The sequence below is a fragment of the Cucurbita pepo genome, chromosome 2 (genome assembly GCF_057944985.1).
Source record: "Cucurbita pepo subsp. pepo isolate OVF chromosome 2, ASM5794498v1, whole genome shotgun sequence".
NCBI classification, from domain to species: Eukaryota; Viridiplantae; Streptophyta; class Magnoliopsida; order Cucurbitales; family Cucurbitaceae; genus Cucurbita; species Cucurbita pepo.
The window spans coordinates 2,430,569-2,450,223 of NC_141799.1; the positions used below are offsets into that span (position 1 = coordinate 2,430,569).

The 19,655-nt window shown below is 36.1% G+C and overlaps 3 protein-coding genes across 8 annotated transcripts; 2 read left to right on the forward strand and 1 right to left on the reverse strand.

The window, feature by feature from the left end:
• Positions 1–451: 451 nt before the first annotated feature.
• LOC111788171 (cyclin-A2-2) lies at positions 452–7,023 on the reverse strand. Of its 2 annotated transcripts, none has more exons than XM_023668421.2 (12): positions 6,869–7,023; positions 5,650–6,001; positions 5,311–5,578; positions 4,592–4,725; positions 4,204–4,296; positions 3,539–3,672; positions 3,318–3,393; positions 2,515–2,591; positions 2,400–2,433; positions 2,156–2,305; positions 1,911–2,045; positions 452–790 (listed from the first exon to the last, which is right to left on the reverse strand). In XM_023668421.2, exons 2-12 carry the CDS (start codon positions 5,938–5,940, stop codon positions 737–739), a joined length of 1,446 nt encoding a protein of 481 aa, XP_023524189.2. In that variant the 5' UTR covers positions 5,941–6,001; positions 6,869–7,023; the 3' UTR covers positions 452–736. The 2 variants fall into 2 exon arrangements, with proteins under 2 accessions (XP_023524189.2, XP_086977158.1); XM_087121032.1 differs by lacking the exon at positions 6,869–7,023 and adding an exon at positions 6,322–6,460.
• A 2,846-nt stretch (positions 7,024–9,869) lies between these two features.
• On the forward strand, positions 9,870–13,745 carry LOC111788135 (Pentatricopeptide repeat (PPR) superfamily protein). 2 transcript variants are annotated; one of them, XR_002814104.2, is made up of 3 exons: positions 9,870–10,643; positions 10,907–12,681; positions 12,750–13,745. XR_002814104.2 is itself a non-coding variant. In XM_023668352.2 (2 exons), the coding sequence occupies exons 1-2, from the start codon at positions 10,028–10,030 to the stop codon at positions 12,142–12,144; spliced, it is 1,854 nt and encodes a 617-aa protein (XP_023524120.2). In that variant the 5' UTR covers positions 9,870–10,027; the 3' UTR covers positions 12,145–13,745. The 2 variants fall into 2 exon arrangements, 1 of the variants encoding a protein (XP_023524120.2); XM_023668352.2 differs by having other exon boundaries at positions 10,907–13,745.
• A 1,767-nt stretch (positions 13,746–15,512) lies between these two features.
• LOC111788190 (uncharacterized) lies at positions 15,513–19,530 on the forward strand. 4 transcript variants are annotated; one of them, XR_015419843.1, is made up of 8 exons: positions 15,513–16,212; positions 16,863–17,053; positions 17,150–17,200; positions 17,301–17,743; positions 17,836–17,923; positions 18,732–19,007; positions 19,128–19,233; positions 19,329–19,530. XR_015419843.1 is itself a non-coding variant. In XM_023668450.2 (8 exons), the coding sequence occupies exons 1-7, from the start codon at positions 15,972–15,974 to the stop codon at positions 19,211–19,213; spliced, it is 1,272 nt and encodes a 423-aa protein (XP_023524218.1). In that variant the 5' UTR covers positions 15,515–15,971; the 3' UTR covers positions 19,214–19,233; positions 19,329–19,530. The 4 variants fall into 4 exon arrangements, 3 of the variants coding, with proteins under 3 accessions (XP_086977401.1, XP_023524218.1, XP_023524217.1); XM_023668450.2 differs by having other exon boundaries at positions 15,515–16,212; positions 18,732–18,903; XM_087121275.1 differs by having other exon boundaries at positions 19,128–19,530.
• The last annotated feature ends 125 nt before the right edge of the window (positions 19,531–19,655 follow it).

Sequence of the window (19,655 nt, forward strand, 5' to 3'; positions counted from 1 at the left end):
AGATAACCATTAGTTCCATATGATTTACATTTTTATCTTAATTTTTACTCTATAATATTTACTTTTGGTCAACTGGTTTTTTGACTAATCTAAATATTACAATTTTCTTCTATACCCGTGATAAAAAAAAAAAAGTGACAATTAATTAATTTAATGTTAAGTCATTAATTTAATATAAAAAATTAATCTAACATGCAAAAAAGTGAGTATGTTTAAAGGTAAGAGGGAAAATCAAACCGCACTCTATGAATTGAGTTGATTAGATTGATCAGATCGGGAGCCCCCTAGCTCAATTGATTAACGCATACTTGGACTAAGAGATTAAAGGTACAAATTCTATCCCGAACGCATGAACAATAATGTATGAATCAAATCAAAATTGTAAATGTGTTTATTCATCTAGGGTGTGAGCTTAGGAAGAAAAATAATGCTAAAAGGAAGCAAGCATAGGAGAAAGAAAGATGAAGTATTTATAAATGAAGTATTTTCTCAGCTAAGGGAATATTAATGTACAAGTCATGACATTAGAAGCATAAGATTACACAGAGAGAGGAGATACCAGAGAGAGTGCAGAGGAAGTGTAGTTCCATTCCAAGTCATTGAGTTCAAAAAGGATGTGCTGTGTTCTTTTAGCTCCATCACAGTTGGGGGAGGTTAGAAGGAGAATGGCAGATCAACTCAAAAGATAAGACATCCTCCTGTAGTGTTTTGGCAAGAAAATGATCATTCTTCTTCTTCAGAATAGTGATAGAACCGATCGAGTAGATGTTAGTTTCGCTACGCATTTGAACTGCAATAAGGATGTGTATTAATGAGTCAATTGAAACGTTTAGAATTCGAACGCAACGTCGTACAACCAATAGAACAGGATCTTATTCAAAATCAAAAAGCATTTACTCTCTATCAACTATGAACACTGCTTTTTACTTGGCTTGTACTCATAGACGGCTTGTACTTAGAACGGTTAGGAATCACGACACTCCACAATAGTATAATGACATTGCTTTTGGGTTTTCCCAAAATGCCTCGTACCAATGGAGACGTATTCCTTATAAACCCATAATCATTCTCTAAATTAGTCAATGTGGGACTCCCTCTTAACAATCTTCAACAATCCTCCCCTCGAACAAAGTACACTATAGAGCCTCCCCTGATGTCTATGGAGCCCTCGAATAGTCTCCTCTTAATTGAGACTCGACTCCTTCTCTGGAGTCCTCAAACAAAGTACACCCTTTGTTCTTTTGACTACACCTTCGAGGCTCACAATTCTTTGTTCGGTATTTGAAGATTCTATTGACATGCTAAGTTTAGGGCATAGCTCCAATACCAGGTTAGGAATTACGAATCTCCACAATGGTATGATATTGTCCACTTTGTGCATAAGCTCTCATGGCCTTGCTTTTGGGTTTCCCCAAAAGGCATCATACCAATGGAGATGTATTCCTTACTTATAAGCTCAGGATCATTCCCTAAATTAACCAATATGGAACTCCCTCCTAACAATTCTCAACAAGAACCTAGATAGATTAGATTTATAAATTTAGTACTAAAACTTGAACATTGGATCGATTATAAAATGTTTCAATCATGCCTCTAAATGATAAAAGTTTGGATATGTTAATGTAATGATCATAATATGTAAGCAAGCTAAATAGAAGCCTAATCAAAATTTCAAATTATACAATTGAAACTTATAAAAGCTTATAACCTAAATGGCCAAAAACTTTGGGACAAAATTATCAACTTAACCTTTCAACAACACATTCCAAACTAAGCTGATTAACTTTTTAAAGATGGTTTGATAACAAAACAATTTTCTAAAAAAAGCTATGCAGCAACACCATGGATATTAAAGATGGTTTCCAACAGTTTCAGTGAAACAAATAGAGACTTTTTTTTCTAGTTCTTACCTTGGGTTGTTTATACTTCTCACGTATGGCATTTAGCGAGGAACCACTGGTGTTAAGTTGCAAGTCTTGGAGGGCAAGCACTACAGTTTTCAGCTCAGAAGCGTTGTAACATGTATAGTGCTCTAGAGTTGGATTCTGTAAGAAATGCACAACAGAATCTGAGACAACATTTCTCTTAATCAATTAGTGATAACAAAAATTAGAGAGACAGAAAGAGTTAGATGTCCTAGGAGTGAAGCACAGACCCAGGGATGATCTGATTGGTCAAGTGTCCATCTCGCAAGAAATACGGCTGATGCGGCTATCAGAGAAGGAAGGAACTTTAAGAAGCTGTATTCAACAAGACTCAACTCAGCTAAATAATTGGCCAAAAACTCAAGTTCAGTGCAAGGATCCTGATAGCAAAATAGTTAAAATGCCACCATTAGTATCTGTTGTTGATATATTTTATGTCTATAAAATATAAAGTAATGATAACATGTAAAGTACCTTGTAAGAAGCATGAGCTGATTGTATGAATCTCCTGTAAATTTGAAATATCCAAGTGAATTTAGATTGGAGTATGCAAACTCATAGTTGTCGAAGTGGGATAACAAGATAATACCTTAGAAATGTCTTTGTAGTGGGAACAGATAGACGAAAGTGCAGTTGGTTCAGAACTTCACTCTCCATTTCTACTACCTGGTACAAAACTTATAAGTCGTTGAAATCACATATAAGTCGTTGGAACAAACATGATACAAGGTGGTACTACTGACATACTTAGGCTGAAACGTGAACATTGTTTTCCATCCAACAGAAACCAGGACGACGACGCTTTTTCGTTAAAAAATTAAGTAATGTCACCTCAAAATAGCATATTGACGCTGACACAAGTAATTTTCATCTCTGTTTCTTCTAGAAATATGAAAATTTCTCATATTCAAATTGACACTCTAATGGAAACATATACTCTTGTTTTCCATATGATACAAAACTTTGAAGTCTTGTGCTTTGCTGCTGCTAGGGTCTAGACTCATTCACTTGTACAAATCAATATCTTACACTAAATCCTTATTCTAGACTAAGTGGTTCTCCCGGGCTAAAACATACATTCTTTCACTTGTTTGATCTTGCAAACAACAAATGTATATCAAAGATTCTTCCCACATATTTTCCCATTAACATCATGAGTCAAGAATTGTCCCAAATTTACAGAAGGAAGTGATCCATCTGACTAGGTTGCTCAAATTATTAAAATGGCAAGATACAAAGTGGCTTATGACTTTGTCTCTTGCAATGCAGTGAAACAAACAGCAACTCTACGGCAAGAGAACGTTCTAATGGACAATGAGAATTAGCGAGTTGTTGATGAATCATAAGAACAAAACCAACGCATATAAACTAACCAAGCAGCTAAATGTGTACCTCTCCTTTTGTGTAAGTATTATCAGTAATGAAGCAGAAATCTTCCACTCTCGGTGCACAGATCTCCTCATATTTCCTTCAAGTAAAAGGAAACCATGTTTAGAACATGTGTAGGATATAGAATTGACCTTTTCTGGTTCTAACACTTTTGACTCCCTCCATAACAAATTGTTGATAATTTGAAGTATTAGATTAGCACAAGAATTCTAGTCAAGACTTACGATGCAATTAGCATACATGCAACACCTAAAAGTTGCAGACGTTTTTTCTCCATATGATTTTGCGAGAGAAACCGATCAATAATATTCACAGTGAGATAGAGCGTATCTGGAACCAGCTTATATTCTTCAGAGACCTGAAAAAAACAGTTAACCATTAACAAATTTGAAATTGACAAAATAATTCTGCTTAGTAGAAGATAAAATTTTCAATTCATATTGCCACGAAAAATTGTAAACTTTCCAACTAGACTTGGTGTCGATATAAAATTTCCATTTCGGACAATCTCAAAAAGTAAAATGTTATGCAATCATTGGAGATTGTCTCAAAATAAATTTATGGAGAAAAGTTTGTTTCTTCTCATTTATATTTAAGAAGACGGTGAAACTATTTCCAGAGGATTGGTATTTAAGATAACGCTACCTCAGAAACAACAAGAAAATATAATGTTTTGAACAACAGAACAATTATAGTCTAATATACCATGCAGTGTAAAAAAGACTAAGATTAAACATTTCGCTTAAAAAAAACTACTGACTAAAAGAATGCATTTAAAGCTTTCTATATCCCATGGAAGAGGATTTTTGTCAACTTGTTGCCTTTAAGAAAGTCCCTCGATATTACATATCAATTTGATCAAAGTAAAGCTAATGGTGATGAAACAAACCTCTACAATCCAATCAACCAGTATTCCTCGCATTTTTTCAGTGATATCTTGCTGCAACTGTTCCATATAGTTTGTTGAGGTCCTTTGATCAAGCTGAAAAGAATCAGTCATTTTTATGGCAACTGCAAACATCTTAAATATCGAAGAACAAATTCCGCGGCTTCCTAATAATTTCAAAAGTTTCATATTTCCCTTTCTAGTTTAGAAATCCTACTTTCAAGTGAAAGAGACAATAGAAAACAGGGGATTTTTTGGTCTATATTTGTTAATTATGTATGATTTCATAACATGTGTAATTATGGCCCATGGCATAAGATGACTACAGCATCTGTACTAACTTGACTAATGTAACTATGGCAAATAGTGAAAGTAAGTCCTCAACACAAACCTCCGCCACACGTATCCTGTCATATATGTCTGGAGCATATATGCTGCATGATTGAAGACATTTGGAGTCCGAATCAATGTTTATAATGCCTCTATCCTTAGATGCTGCCGATTGTTCAGGTGCCATATTTTTTTCTGCAAAATTTACACAACGGTGTCACTATCACTCCTGGCAAATTCAAGACCAATGCTTATATACTACGTTCATACGTGGCCCTTCTAAATTTTTTCCAATAACCATGAACATTATCAGTAACTGCTATTAGTAGAATCAATAGTTAACAGTTTACTGCATGAAGATCATGTTTCCAAAAAAAAAAATTATGACGCACAATTTTTCCAACAAAACTTGATCATTCTTGCAGGCTAATTAATTGTGCTTCACAAAAAATTGCAGATACAGTTTGTCTACTCTCCTATATATTATGAGCAGTTAGAAGTAGAACATAATAAATCAGCAAAAATCACATCTGGCTCATAAACCCATTCCAAGCTCCTTTTCAGGACAAACTTTTCAGGACATATTTCCGTAAAAATTGAATATAAAATGTTTTTTTTTTTTTTTTTTTTTCATGCAACATAGATAGGCAAGGTAATATGCTCCAACAACAGGATAGTGCAAACCTATACATGGAAGCCATTGAGATAAGGTCACTTGATGGTTCAGTTAACCAATAAAGATATACATTATAAGAAACTAATTTTAGAGATGGTATATACCGTTTGGCTGAGGGACAGATTCATCTGAAGATTCAGAGAGAGTAATATCTGAAACTCCACAGTCTCTGCTATTGGGACACATGGCTTGCACTGTTCTCTCTTTTTTGTCTGAAGTTTCTCGTGAAGAGACCTCTTGTGATTCTACCACCCTTACTTTAGACAAATCCTCTGCTAATCTTGTGTTTGCATCTTCTTCTGCTCGTACAGAAACATTTAAAGGTGCATTTTCCTTAGCCTTCGCAGAAACTCTTCTAGTTGGTTTGGCACCCTGTCAAATATGGTCGTTAGCAATTAGAACTGCATATATCACCATTTCCAGTATTCAAGATTTAAGTTTACCCGAACATTAGAAGCATTGCCGCAATTCTTATCAGACCCTTTGGTGGAAATGTTAGTCACATCCTTGAGCACTGCTCTTCTTTTAATAGGAAGGCCATTGGAAGAGATTGAACAAATCTTAATATCATCAGATGCCATTCTTTTTGAGTTAGCTCGTAGAAGTGGCTTCTGAACTCGAGAAGATTTTGAGGAGCATAGAATGCCTCCTGATTCGCTAAGCTCTTTTGCCCGTGCCCTCGTGATCCGGACAGAGCACTCTTCAACTTCAAAAGCAACGTTTTCCGTACTCATTTCTTACTGCTTTGAACACCAGCGGTCAATTACAGTAGATCAAAAATCAATTTCATTGAAGCTGCATTACCAACATAAGATAAATGGGTAAGAACCGACGCTAAACTGAAAATAATTTAACGTGGAGGTACAGAGGAAAATCGAGAAAAAACCATGCGGCTACTACAGAAAGTGAAATAACATGCAACGCTTGATTGAAAACTTCATGGAAAAGCTATAGCGTAAGACATTTTTCACCTCTATAAAGTTTTCGAGAAAAGTCTGATAAACATGGAGAACTACTGTGAATAATACTCGACCAATAATTTAATGGTAAAGGTGTTCCAATAGAAGTGAAGAGTAGCGAAAATGGTATGTAACAGTTTCAAAGAAACTACGGACCTAGATTACAGCAACAGTAAACACTAGACAACACAGAATCCCCTGATGCAAACCTCATACGTTTATTTTCATATCGTAACCGTAAGAAACTCCCTATTTCTTCTCTCCTTCCATCCACCCAACCAATACAAGACCTCTCGATATTGCTGCCAGCCAAATAGGGAAGAGAAATCACGCACGCTTCCAAGAACTTAAGAAATCAAATTTCCCTCCAAAACGAGTAACATGGAAGCAACAACAAGGAATCATACAGTAGCCTCTAAAATCCGCCAGATTTGAACGGCCAGACGAAGGCCAAATCATCAAGCGCAATATAGATTTCCAAATAGACTTAAATACAAAAGAAATCGGCATTGAAGATCCACGCCATGCACCAAAACAAATAAATCGAAACGTTCACAACAATCATTATCCGTCCGAGATTCGAAACCGCTAAAACAACCAAACAAACGTTCAAACGCATAAAATAAATACTCGTAAATGAGCACGAGAGATTAGATGAACCGATCATCAAAACAAAAAATAACACTGCCAAGGTTCGGCTTACATCTCTAACTAGAGCTCCACCGCTTCCATGGCGATCTGGAGAGCTCTCAGCAGACATACAGAGAGCGGGAGAAATTGAACTTTGGACAGAGAGTCAGAAAATGAAAGACAGAGACAGAGAAATAGAGAGCGTCAAAGGAGCGTGAGCGGGATAAGGGTACAGTTTGAACTTCCATTTAAAAAAATATTTAAAATAATAAATGCGATAAATTTATATTATTTAAATATATCCTCGTGCAATTTTATTTTTAGACCACTTTTTATCTAATATTCTAATATTTTTATATTTATAGGATAATTTTTTAATCGCTTGTCAAATGTTAAGGGTAATATGGTCATTTTTTAAATTATAGATGTATTTACCGAATAAATAACGAAATTTAAAAGTATTTTCTAAGATAATCTAAAAAGAACACAGAAGCAGCATACAACTTCCTTTCCTTCCATTGACACGTGATTTTCATTATAGTCGTTTGAAATGGTAAGAAAATATCTCGTGAAATAAGGAAACCTATTTGAGATCGTGTGGGGTGCGAGGTCTGGCTTCGGGTTTGAGTTTTTTTGGGGCACATGTGAAATGTTAAGGGTAATATGGTCATTTTCAAAATCATAGACATATTTTCCGAACAAATGACGAAATTTAAAAGTATTTAATAAGATAACCTAAAAAGAAGAACGTGGAAGCATACAATTTCCTTTACTTCTATTGACATGTGATTTTCATTATAGTCGTTTGAAATAGTAAGAAAACATCTCGTGAAACAAAGAAACCTATATGAGGTCGTGTGGGGTGCGAGGTCTGGCTTCCGGTTTGAGTTTTTTTGGGGTGCGTGTGAAATGTTAAGGGTAATATGGTCATTTTTTAAATTATAGACGTATTTTCCGAACAAATGACGAAATTTAAAGGTATTTTTTTTCAAGATAACCTAAAAAGAACATGGAAGCATACAATTTGTTTTCCTTCCATTGACACGTGATTTTCATTATAGTCGTTTGAAAGAAAATATCTCGTGAAACAACGAAACCTATATGAGGTCGTGTGGGGTGAGGGGGTCTGGCTTCGGGTTTGAGTTTTTTTTGGGCACGTGTGAAATGTTAAGGGTAATATGGTCATTTTTAAAATCATAAACGTATTTTCCGAACAAATAACGAAATTTAAAGGTATTTTTATAAGATAACCTAAAAAGAACATGAAAGCGTACAATTTCCTTTCCTTTCATTGACACGTGATTTTCATTATAGTCGTTTGAAATAGTAAGAAAATATCTCGTGAAAGAAGGAAACCTATATGAGGTCGTGTGGGGTGAGGGGGTCTAGCTTCGGGTTTGAGTTTTTTTGGGGCGCGTGTGAAATGTTAAGGGTAATATGGTCATTTTTAAAATTAGAGACATATTTTCTACTAAATTTAAATGTATTTTTATAAGATAACCCAAAAAGAATAGGGAAGCATACCATTTTTTTAAATAAAATATATATTTATTTATTTAAAGGTATTTTTAGATTGGATGGCTGGAATAATTTATTACATTTTTTTTAATAAAAAAAAATTTAGTTTATAAAATATATATTTATTTAATTTCAAATATTTAATTAAAATTTATAAAATAAAAATAATAACTAGAATAAATAATAAAATTTGTTTGAAATATATATATATATATATATATATATTAAAATTAACAATAATTTTGGATTATTTATTTTTATGACACAACCACACAACCATGAATGTATTTATAAACGATATTTAAAGGGACAGTAAATAACAAAAATAAAAAATTCTTTATATAATAATTTTTGAAGGAAAGAAAGAGGGGAAATATTAAATGAATATTTACAGTGATAATAAATGTTGAACTCGAAGGGAAAAATAGGTCCAATACCTCTCGTGATTGAATTAAATTATCTGTTCTGTCAAAATCAATTTCCATGGGACCAAAATAAATGATTTCAAGGATGACTTACGTACTTAAAAGGAGCCAAAGTAATGAGGTGTGTCGGGGTCGGGGTCGGGGACAGGGTCGAGGTCAGGTTTTGGGTCGGAGATGCGCTCCTCATTATTCATTCTGCCATTACTTTTAATGTTCGTGTTCACTCTTTCATCAATTTCCTTCTAAAATCGGAATTTTTTTGTTGAAAATTTTGGTCGAGACAAAAAGAATTAGTGACCCGAACAATCTAAATAGAGTTCACAATTCAACCCGTTTGAGTTTTTTTTTTCTTCTAAAAACTCTCACTTATCCACGATACATTAATAATTAAAATTTCATAAAGTTTAAATATCAAATATTTATACAGTATTATCAATTAAAATATTCTTAATATTTAAAAAAAAAAAACAGGTAAGATTAGGTTGTAACCCGTCAATCGAGTAAAATTAATCAAATTTTTAATTTTTAATTTTTTTTTTTTTTAAAAAGCCCACATTTTATGATTGAGATCAGGTAGTATCGGTTGTTTATGTAGTTGAAACTGAGACTGATCAAAGTCATGAGACCATGCATGGAGGCTGACGCCTGTCCAGTGCCGAAAGGTCAAGGAAGTTGGTGACCTGATGCCTGACGACAGGGGAGTCGGCGACCGTAACTATAACGATCCTAAGGTAGCGAAATTCCTTGTCAGTTAAGTTCCGACTCGCATGAAAGGCGTAACGATCTGGGCATTGTCTCAAACAGAGGCTCAGTGAAATAGATATGTATGCGAACTACCTGCACCGACCCTATGAAGCTTGCCTCGGATTGACTTTGGGCCTTCTCTTGCCCAACTTAGGTGGAGGGCGAAAAAAGCCCCGATCTCATTTGGATCATATGAATAACCTATTTTAAATTATATAAATAAATATATATATATATATATATATATATATATATATATATATATATATATATATATATATATATATATATATTTTTTTTTTTTTTTTAATTTTTCAAAAACATTTTTGGAATTATAATTATATTATATATATATTTTTAAATTTAAAAGATTGAATTTACTTAGTGTTAATATACAATAAAAGATTGAATTAGAGACGGAAGACCGAAATTCAGCTGCGGCGCCACCGGAATCAATAGTACGTCGGAGGATAGGCGCCGTTGTCGTTGTCATCTCTTTTCTCTGCATAAACCCTAAACCCTAAACCCTAAACCCTAAACCTCCAATGCCCATTCAGAAACCTTTATTTTTGGCATACGGGATCATCCACGCCATTGAACGCTATCGTTGTTCTAGTTTTCGAGTTCATGCTCTGCGATTCTCCTCTTCGTCTGCTCAGTCATGGCTGTCCACACCGGGAAAGCCACTCATAAAGTGGCCTTCACTGCCCGACCAGGCGGGAAGCTCGTTGCAATCGGAACCGGCCACAATTTCAAACCCTAACTCTGACACTGACCTGAAATCTGATGCAAGTTATGCGCAGAATGACTTCTCTACCATTTCTGGCATCCTTTCCGATCGCGGTGTTCGACCTGGTGCAGCATTCGAGGATGCTTTGGACAGGACTGGAATTCTGCCGAGTTTGAGTCTGTTGGAGGCTGTATTCGATCATTTCGATTCGTCTCCCAAGTTATTGTATTCGCTGTTTCTCTGGGCTGCGAAGAAACCTGGATTTCGTCCCTCACCGGCATTGTTCAATTGTATGATCAACGTGCTGGCGAGGTCTAGGGCGTTTGATTCTGCTTGGTCTCTGATTATTCGTCGTCTTCGTGGAGATGGAGAATCCTCTTTGGTTTCCGTCGATGTCTTCGTGATATTGATCAGGCGGTACACTCGTGCAGGTATGTTTATAATGACACTACAACTCAATGTCCGTTTTTATGCATGAACTGATTGATCTTCCATTTATTAAACCGTTCGAAAATATGCATATTCAAATTTGGAAATCATCTCCATTTGTCATTCCATTTGAGGTTCATGTTTATCTGTTTATCTTGATTGCCAATTCCATTTGAGGTTCAAATAGAGAATATGCATATTCAAAGCCAAAACCAAGTGAGTGTAGAAATGATTGTTTGGGCTATGTCTATGGTGATTTCTACAGGCATGGTTCAACCTGCAATTCGGACCTTCGAATTTGCTTGCAACCTAGAAACAATTTCAGGGACCAACTCGGAGAGTTTGTTTGAGATTTTATTAGATTCCCTCTGCAAAGAGGGCCACGTCAGGGTAGCTTCTGAGTACTTCAATAGGAAAAGAGAGTTGGATTTGAATTTCGAACCATCAATTCGAGCTTATAATATACTTCTAAATGGATGGTTTCGATCAAGAAAGCTCAAACATGCTGAGAAGCTCTGGTTTGAGATGAAGAAGAACAAAATATCACCTACAGTCGTTACATATGGCACCCTTGTCGAAGGCTACTGTCGAATGCGTCGGGTTGAAATAGCCATTGAATTGGTGGATGAGATGAGGGGAGAAGGTATTGAGCCAAATGCAATCATATATAACCCAATAGTTGATGCACTTGGGGAATCTGGGAGGTTTAAGGAGGCATTGGGAATGATGGAGAGGTTCACGGTTCTCGAGCAAGGCCCTACGATCTCGACGTACAATTCTCTTATTAAGGGTTATTGCAAGGCAGGAGATCTTTCAGGGGCTAGCAAGATCCTTAAGTTGATGATGAATAGAGGATTCACTCCCACCCCGACTACCTATAACTACTTCTTTAGATTCTTCTCAAAGCATGGGAAAATTGAGGAGGGTATGAACCTTTACAATAAAATGATTGAATCGGGATATACGCCCGATAAACTTACGTACCACCTGTTGCTGAAGATGTTGTGTGAAGAGGAGAGATTAAACCTAGCAGTTCAAGTTTGCAATGAAATGAAGGCTAGGGGGTTTGACATGGACTTGGCTACAAGCACCATGTTAATCCATTTGCTTTGCAAGATGCATAAATTTGAAGAGGCTTTCGCTGAATTCGAGCACATGATTTGTCGTGGAATAGTTCCTCAATATCTAACTTTCTGCAGATTGCTTGATGAATTCTCAAAACGTGGATTGACAAAAATGGCATCGAAGCTACGAGGAATGATGTCTTCGGTTCCTCATTCAGAGAAGTTACCTGATACGTATAGTCAAGCTCCCGATTCCATCCGTGCTAGAAGAACATCAATTATGCGTAAAGCCGAGGCAATGTCTGAAATGTTGAAGGTCTGTAAAGACCCTAGAGAGCTTGTCAAACGCAGAAGTCCATCTGAAACTGCTGTGTTTAATGCAAATAGGTTGATAGATGATATCAAGAAGAAAGCCAACTCTGCGACTGTTTGTATTTAATGCAACTGCTCATTAGCTACGCACAAGATGACTTGAGCTACATAGTTTCTCCACAGGAATCTTTGGAGAAACTCTAACAAATGAATCAGTTTCGCTGGCATGTGCAGTTATTTTGCGAGGCGATAAACAATCTTCTTGAGGGTCGAGCGTATATTCGACAAAGTGCTCGCAAGAATTCAATTGGACTTAGGATGGTTTTTATATCTTTTCTTCCAAATTATTATTAGTAGGCCTCTTCAAATGAAAACAGAGAGCTGTTGAAGCAGGGAAAGTACAAGGTTGGCGATCGACTTTAGCACTTCAACAACAACAATGTAATCCAAAACCCCCCACTCTTATTTTCCCATTTGGGACCTCTGATAAAATTGGAACGATACAACAATACAGAGAAGATTATCATGGCCCCTGTCACAAATTGAAAAAAAGGGATAAGAGCCAGGCACTGAACGGTGTGCCAGTGAGGACGCTAGGCTCCCAAGGAGTGGATTTTGAGATCCTACATTGGTTGGAGAAGAGAACGAAGCATTTCTTATACGGGTGTGGAAACTTCTTTTCCTAGTAGACATGTTATCTCTATATTCTCTAATATCTGTAAAGTTTTCCAGATCCGAGGCGGAAAGAAGCAAGGATAGGAGTGTTGAATTCAAGCAAATGACGTATGTGGATTGGTTGCTGAAAAGCAAGGTTTTTCAACAGAATGATGATGAAAAGCACAATTGTTGGGAAGTGGTTTTGCAACCAAACTCAGTTGAATTGCATCATTGTCCATTAACAATGTGATGGGGAGTTTATTCAATCTGCCCGCCGCAGCGATTGGTTTAAGATTAGGAAGACAGGTGCGGGCGAGAGCGTTTCTGCAGGGACATCGAGCTAGTGGAATCCACACCACCTCCTCGTAAGATCACTTTTTTAAGCTCTTTATCCCTGCCACTCGAGCATCACACACACAAACTCATTTGATTGGGGGGCGAAATCACGATTTTCAAACTTTTTAAAAGGGTTTAGATTACAATTTTGGTTAATATTTGCTTCAGTAGTCTTTAGTTGAGGCATGCGTTGCTTTTTTATTATATTTATAGTTATTTGTATCACACTGTATTAGATATCACACTGCACGTGTTATCGACTTTTTAGAAGAAGTAGAGGTGCCTTTTAATTTTGTTGTATTGAACCCTCATATGGTATTAGATATCACACCACATGTGCTATCGACTTCTTAGAAGAAGTAGAAATGCCTTCTAACTTTGTTGTATTGAGCCCTCGTATGGTATTAGATGTCACACCACACGTGCTATTGACTTCTTAGAAGAAGTAGAGGTGTCTTCTAACTTTGTTGTATTGAGCCCTCGTACGGTATTAGATGTCACACCACACGTGCTATTGACTTCTTAGAAGAAGTAGAGGTGCCTTCTAACTTTGTTGTATTAAACCCTCGTAAGATATTAGATATCACACCACATGTGCTATCCACTTCTTAGAAGAAGTAGAGGTGCCTTCTAACTTTGTTGTATTGAACCCTCGTACGGTATTAGATATCACACCACACGTGCTATCCACTTCTTAGAAGAAGTAAAGGTGCTATCTAACTTTGTTGTATTGAACCCTCATACGCTTTCCTATAGTAGTCCCGTTGCAGCCTCTGACCATCCGTCCGGTCTCATCTTTCTTCGGCTATATTTGTATCTAGCAAGCCATGTTAGCTTTACACGAGAGTCTTTATAAAAAAGCTAAAAAGATCATACTCTGCTCGTATTAGAAGGTACCTTAAACTATAAATTGTTTGAAGTAGACGTACCTTAAATTTTATCGTATTGAACCTTCAATGGTGTTTCCACGAGAGTCTTTATAAAAAAGCTAAAAAGATCATACTACGCTCGTATTAGAAGGTACCTTAAACTATAGATTGTTAGAAGTAGACGTACCTAAAATTTTATCGAACCTTTAACGGTGTTTCAAGTTTAGTTTATTGTAGTTATATCAAGGTAGCACGTATGATTTTAAGTGTCGAGAATTCGAGCGAAGTTTAATTTGATCATATCGAGCATTAAGTTTAGTTAGCTGCAAGTAGTTATATCAATGTTTGCTTGGGATGTTTCTGTAGACCCTTTCTTTTGGTGTATTATATTTCTAGTCAAAATTTATATTTATTTTTCTTAATTTTTTTTTTTAAAATAGAATTTGGGTCTCATTTTCTGGCATTTTTTATAAAGTAATAATTGGATAATTATGTGGCATCAATGCATGCATTAAAAGAAAAATTAAATAAAGGTATAATTTTTGGTCAAAATGTTGTTTGTTTTTTCTTATTTTATAGAGAAATAAATATTTTAAAATAAACTTATTGAAATTCAAAGGGTTATAATGGAATATTTTAAAGCCACATTTGATGGTTTAAATGGCTTGATATTAATGTCCAAATTTGATAACAAGAAATAAAAGAAAATCTAATTTCAACATAAATATCCTCGAAAAATATCTTCTTATAATATCCAAATCCAAATACTTTCTTATATTACTAAAAAAAAACTATAAAATTTATTTTTTTAATATTATTGTTTTTATATATATATTATCTTGTAGTAAAGACGTAGATAGAGATGTTCATTTAATGTGCAGGGATTTGTCGGGGTGGAAAATTTTCGTTTGAGCGGCGATAGAGGAGGGAGTGGAGAGAAAATTTTCTCACGGGGCTTGGGACGAGAAATATATTTTGTCTATGTCTTTGCCTCTAATGTTGTACTCTGCCAAATAAATAAAGAATTTCACGGTGATGAAAATTGAAATATGAAGTAGAGTCGGGATTGAAATAATTTCAATTAATTCTTAATATTGACGTTTAATTTATATATAATTTAATAGTATGCCAATTCGTTCTTACGTCGCTTACGGCCAAGCAACGTATGCTCGAGCCTCTGGTCTCGGTTTAAGAAGAAAGTTTTAGAAAACAAGGGCAAAGAGAGATTTTGAAAGAGGTGGTATATATGAAAGCAAGAGAGTAACAACAACAACTGGTCATATCACTTATAGTACATTTTAAGTCATTTCATGTCTAGCAGACCTAGACATGATTTTTCCGTCTAGAACCTGGGAAGACATAAAGGGTTTGGCTTGTCATGAGCATGCGGCCATGTGCAACATGTCTTAGACGAGCACGACCGAGCATGACCGTGACATCGCATATATAGGTGTGTCGTGCAATATTTTAATTTTAAATTTTGGTATAATAAAGTATAAGATGTAAATAATGTTATGTAAAAGTAAGAAATTTGAGTATGTAATTGTTTGATAAAAATAAACTAAACTACAAAGTTGATGTTTGTAAATAGAAGGAATCTAAATTTAACACTAAAAATTGCTACTCAAAACCTAACTTTTTGATTGAGTTGGATTTTCTTTCCAATTCAGAAAGCTGTCCTCATCCTTCAAATTTTTCATCATTGATTTTTCTCTGAACAATTCCTTTCTCGATGTGATTTTGATTTTGATGAGCTCGAGGCCGGTTTGATTTTCGTTCGCGCGCAACCAAATTGACGGCCACGAACCAACGAATTCTATGAATTTTTCCATTATTTTATCAAATCCGATCCGGTGAACGGAAGAAACTGAATCCCTCACCGGCGCCGGAGTCGGAAATTTTCTATAGAATCTTTTATCTCGAGAAAAGAGCCTGATTCTCTCTCTCTTCTGATTCTTTTGGCCTCTTTTTTCTGTATGTTTCTTTTCAAAAATCGTGTTGCTTGTCTTTTGTTTTTCTCTACACTCTTGCTCTTTATGCAGAGTGAAATGGATGCTTTCGTAAAGAGACAACTCTTGAGGTTCCATCTCTAATGGCTCATTCCAATGCGGGCTACTGCAGCAATGGCGAGAAGAAGAGTACGAGGCAGGTTCAACCACTAGGTAATGCGATCTTCCATGATTTTCTTGGCATTAGGACCAAAGATGCTTCTGTACTCTCGGCCGCGAAGACGCCGGATGTAACGTTATCGGAGGCTTCGTCGCCGTCGTCGGCCTTGGCTTCTTCTAGCGGCGGCCGTGGACTCCTCTCCGCCGCTTCCGATCTTGCTTCTGGTCAGTCTGTTAACATTCATCGTCTTCAATTTACTTCGTTCTAGGTTATTTATCGCTTGCTGGTTTTCGTTTCAACGATTTCGTCGTGGCCTGAATAACTTCCAATCTTTGCGATTATCCTTTTGCTTGATGAATATTCCGATCATTATCGACCTCTCGATTGATTGAATGATTTGTTTGTTTTTGGTTAAATTGTTTTGATTCCAAAATATTGATTTTCATGTGTGAACTTTTCTTTTCTTTCTGCAACGAAGAATTTCTGTCTCCTTTTGCTCTTTATGTCACTGTAAAGTTTGATGGATTGGTTTGAAGCTTTCTGAAAGGCCTCTTTAGCCCTACTCTCTTTTTCCTTCAGTTTTCAAACACTAAGTGCTTTTCGGAAACAGAAACTACACTTAGTTTTATCTGCAATCTTCCTTTCTCCATTGTTAATTTCTTTGGTTTTTTGCTTTATTTTCAAGTTTCAGCTGTCTGATTCTGGATTTGAATTCTTATTGGATGTAATGTCGACCTGTTTCAGATATGAATCTATCTGATTCAGAGGGGAAGAACTTGCATCAGTATCTCAATTTCAATTCAAACATGGGTTTGATTCACACTCCATGTTCTGAGAAATATTTACCATTTACACTGTTATTCATTTTTGGTAGAAAATCAGGTGGGAGGTTATCTTGAAGGGGTTCCCTTCTGCAGTCCAAGGAATGAGAAATCTGGACCTGAAAAAAGTAATTGGATAGCAGGGATTAAACGCAGTAATCCAGATTCTGGTTTTGTTGGATCATATAGAAACCAAATTCCTCATGTGCCTTCTGAATCTCTTGAGAGGTCACATACAATGAAGGTTTTGACAGCTTTTAGCTTCCTTTAATCACATTCCAGGGGAGTGAAAAGGATTTTAATGGATCATTTGATCTGATTTTCTTTTAACTTGTATCAGATGCTACAAACTGGACCTGGTGGAGATCGACCGAGATACAATGATAACGAGGCAGGTTTTGACAGCTTTTAGTTTTCTTTAATCACATTCCAGGGAAGTGACAAGGATTTTAATGGATCATTTGATCTGATTTTCTCTTAACTTGTATCAGTCACTACAAACTGGACCTGGTGGAGATCGACCGAGATACAATGATAACGAGGCAGTTTACTACAGTATGAAGCCTCCAAAAATTGCTTCTTATTCCCTCACACAACACTCTCTTGGCACTAGATTTAATCCTAGTGTTACCAAATGGGAGAGGCCTATTCCATTGAACACGAGCTCGGCACAGAATTCTCCGCTCGGGATTCAGTTGATGCCTCGTGTACATCAAGTAGGTTCCAACTCTTCCAGAGAATTTAATGTTGGTCCTTCCAGTGTGTCTCAATCTGCTGCTGATGAAGGATCTAGAACTGGGATGAAAAGCCCTGGACTTTTGAGTAGCATTAATGTTGGAAATGATGGGAGACATTCTTCTCAAATGTTGCTAAGTTGTGACAAGCAGAAATCCAAGACTGGAGGTTTAGAATACAAATCTTCTAATCCTCCAAGGTAAATTACCGATCACGTATCGTTCTGTACAGTTCCGTTTTTCAACTGTTCTATGAAAGATTTAAGCGTTGTGTTTAAATCTATTGTGACAGTCAGCAGGGACTTGATTCGAACAACACAAAGATGACTATTTTCTATGGTGGTCAAGCTCATGTTTTTGATGATGTCCCTCCAAACAAGGTACTTTTCCATATGGCAAGGGTCATTAGAATAATAAAAAGCTCATTGAGAACGGATCCAAAATAGCTACTTACCTAGAATTTAGCATGCTAGGAGATTCCTCGACAACCAAATGTGTCCGTAAGATTAGTCGAAGTGTATGCAAACTGGCTCGGGCACTCATGGGTATTGAATAAAAAAGTATTCATTATAGTATCTTCATGTTTACTTCGACTCTTGAACTGATAAACTTGCCGTTCATGCTTCAACAAACTAGAATTTAGTATGTTCAACAAGGTACCTTTCCATATGGCAATAAGGGTCATTAGAATAATAAAGAGCTCATTGAGAATAGATCCAAGATAGCTACTTACCTAGAATTTAGCATGTTACGAGATTCCTCAACAACCAAATGTGTCCGTAAGATTAGTCGAAGCGCATGCAAGCTGGCACGAGCACTCATGGGTATTAAATAAAAAAGTATTCATTATAGTATCTTCATGTTTGCTTCGACTTTTGAACTGATAAGCTTGCTGTTCATGCTTCATACAAACTTATCGACTTTTGCTATGATAAAATTTTGAATCACATGAGCAAATGACGACATACACTCGTAACACTCGTAACCTACCAGTTACTTACAAGTCAAGAAGTATGCATAAATTATGTTAGTTCTTTGTTCGAGATATTTGGTTTGGGAGTACATATCTCGAGCTTGATCTCCTAAATGAAGATTTTTTAGCTAAAATTTTGGAGTTCATTCAAGTAGGATTTCTGTTTTGTTGTTAATTATTCATTAATCTTGGTGGTTGCTGCTGGGTTTTTTCAGGCTGATATTATAATGGCCTTAGCTGGATCAAATGGAGGCTCTTGGTCAACAGCCTTAGCACCTAAATTAAATGTAACTGGTATATCTAGTGACCAGCAATCAGCTAAAGCATATCATGGTACGATAGCTACCGGTCGAGGAGTTGGCGATACTCTAGTCTCGACACAAACAGGTGATTCTAACTTAAAGAAGTTCAGATTAACAGCAAAATATATTGGTATTGTTGGTCTTGGTTTTTTTTTTTTTTTTGCAGCTATCAGGTTTTCAAGATTCAGAGTACGATCTTATTTTGTTAGAAATTGCTTCCAAGCTTGATGATGTCAATCTGTATTATTAGGTTCATTTTAATGCCTTGTATGCATAATAATTGACAAACCACCAACATTCTGTCTGTAGCTGTAGGCAATCGTCCACGCAGCGTTCAAGCGAAAGAGACTCGAGAACCCCCCGTTTGCACAGCAGACCCGAAGGCTGAACAATAGAAAAAGAGAGGAGTTGAGTTGTAAGATTGCTGTTCCAATCTCATCATATCATATCATTTTCGTCGTCGTCGGTTTCTTGTTTTCTGAAAATAACAACAGTCAATTGCTCTCTAAGGCGACGATGGCTTATCTTTCCATCCCCATCCCGCCCGGGCCATTCTGGAGCAACACCATTCTGGCTGCAGGTGATGATCATCACATCATGTAGCCAAAACTTAAAAAAGAGGGTATAAAGAGATTCATAGTAAAAAGTATTGTTGTGTCAAGTCCAGTTTCATCAGCATTGTCATTATTATTATTATTTTCTTTTTTGAGCATATCATATCATATATATATATATATAACATATCATATCATATATATATATATATATATATATATATATATATATATATATAACAGTTAATTGCTTGCTTAAGGCGATGGGCTTCTCTTATTAGAT

What these genes read in the sequence shown, in the direction of transcription:
- LOC111788171 (XM_023668421.2), bottom strand. Translation starts at nt 5,940, where the DNA reads ATGAGTACGGAAAACGTTGCTTTTGAAGTTGAAGAGTGCTCTGTCCGG. An exon ending in ACAGGATACGTGTGGCGGAG is followed by an intron (nt 4,297 to 4,591) that starts GTTTGTGTTGAG and finishes GATTCTTTTCAG; the next exon opens with CTTGATCAAAGGACCTCAAC. An exon ending in ACTACAAAGACATTTCTAAG is followed by an intron (nt 2,434 to 2,514) that starts GTATTATCTTGT and finishes TCAAATTTACAG; the next exon opens with GAGATTCATACAATCAGCTC.
- LOC111788135 (XM_023668352.2), top strand. Translation starts at nt 10,028, where the DNA reads ATGCCCATTCAGAAACCTTTATTTTTGGCATACGGGATCATCCACGCC. An exon ending in CAGGCGGTACACTCGTGCAG is followed by an intron (nt 10,644 to 10,906) that starts GTATGTTTATAA and finishes TGATTTCTACAG; the next exon opens with GCATGGTTCAACCTGCAATT.
- LOC111788190 (XM_087121275.1), top strand. Translation starts at nt 15,972, where the DNA reads ATGGCTCATTCCAATGCGGGCTACTGCAGCAATGGCGAGAAGAAGAGT. An exon ending in CGAGATACAATGATAACGAG is followed by an intron (nt 17,201 to 17,300) that starts GCAGGTTTTGAC and finishes AACTTGTATCAG; the next exon opens with TCACTACAAACTGGACCTGG. An exon ending in AAATCTTCTAATCCTCCAAG is followed by an intron (nt 17,744 to 17,835) that starts GTAAATTACCGA and finishes CTATTGTGACAG; the next exon opens with TCAGCAGGGACTTGATTCGA.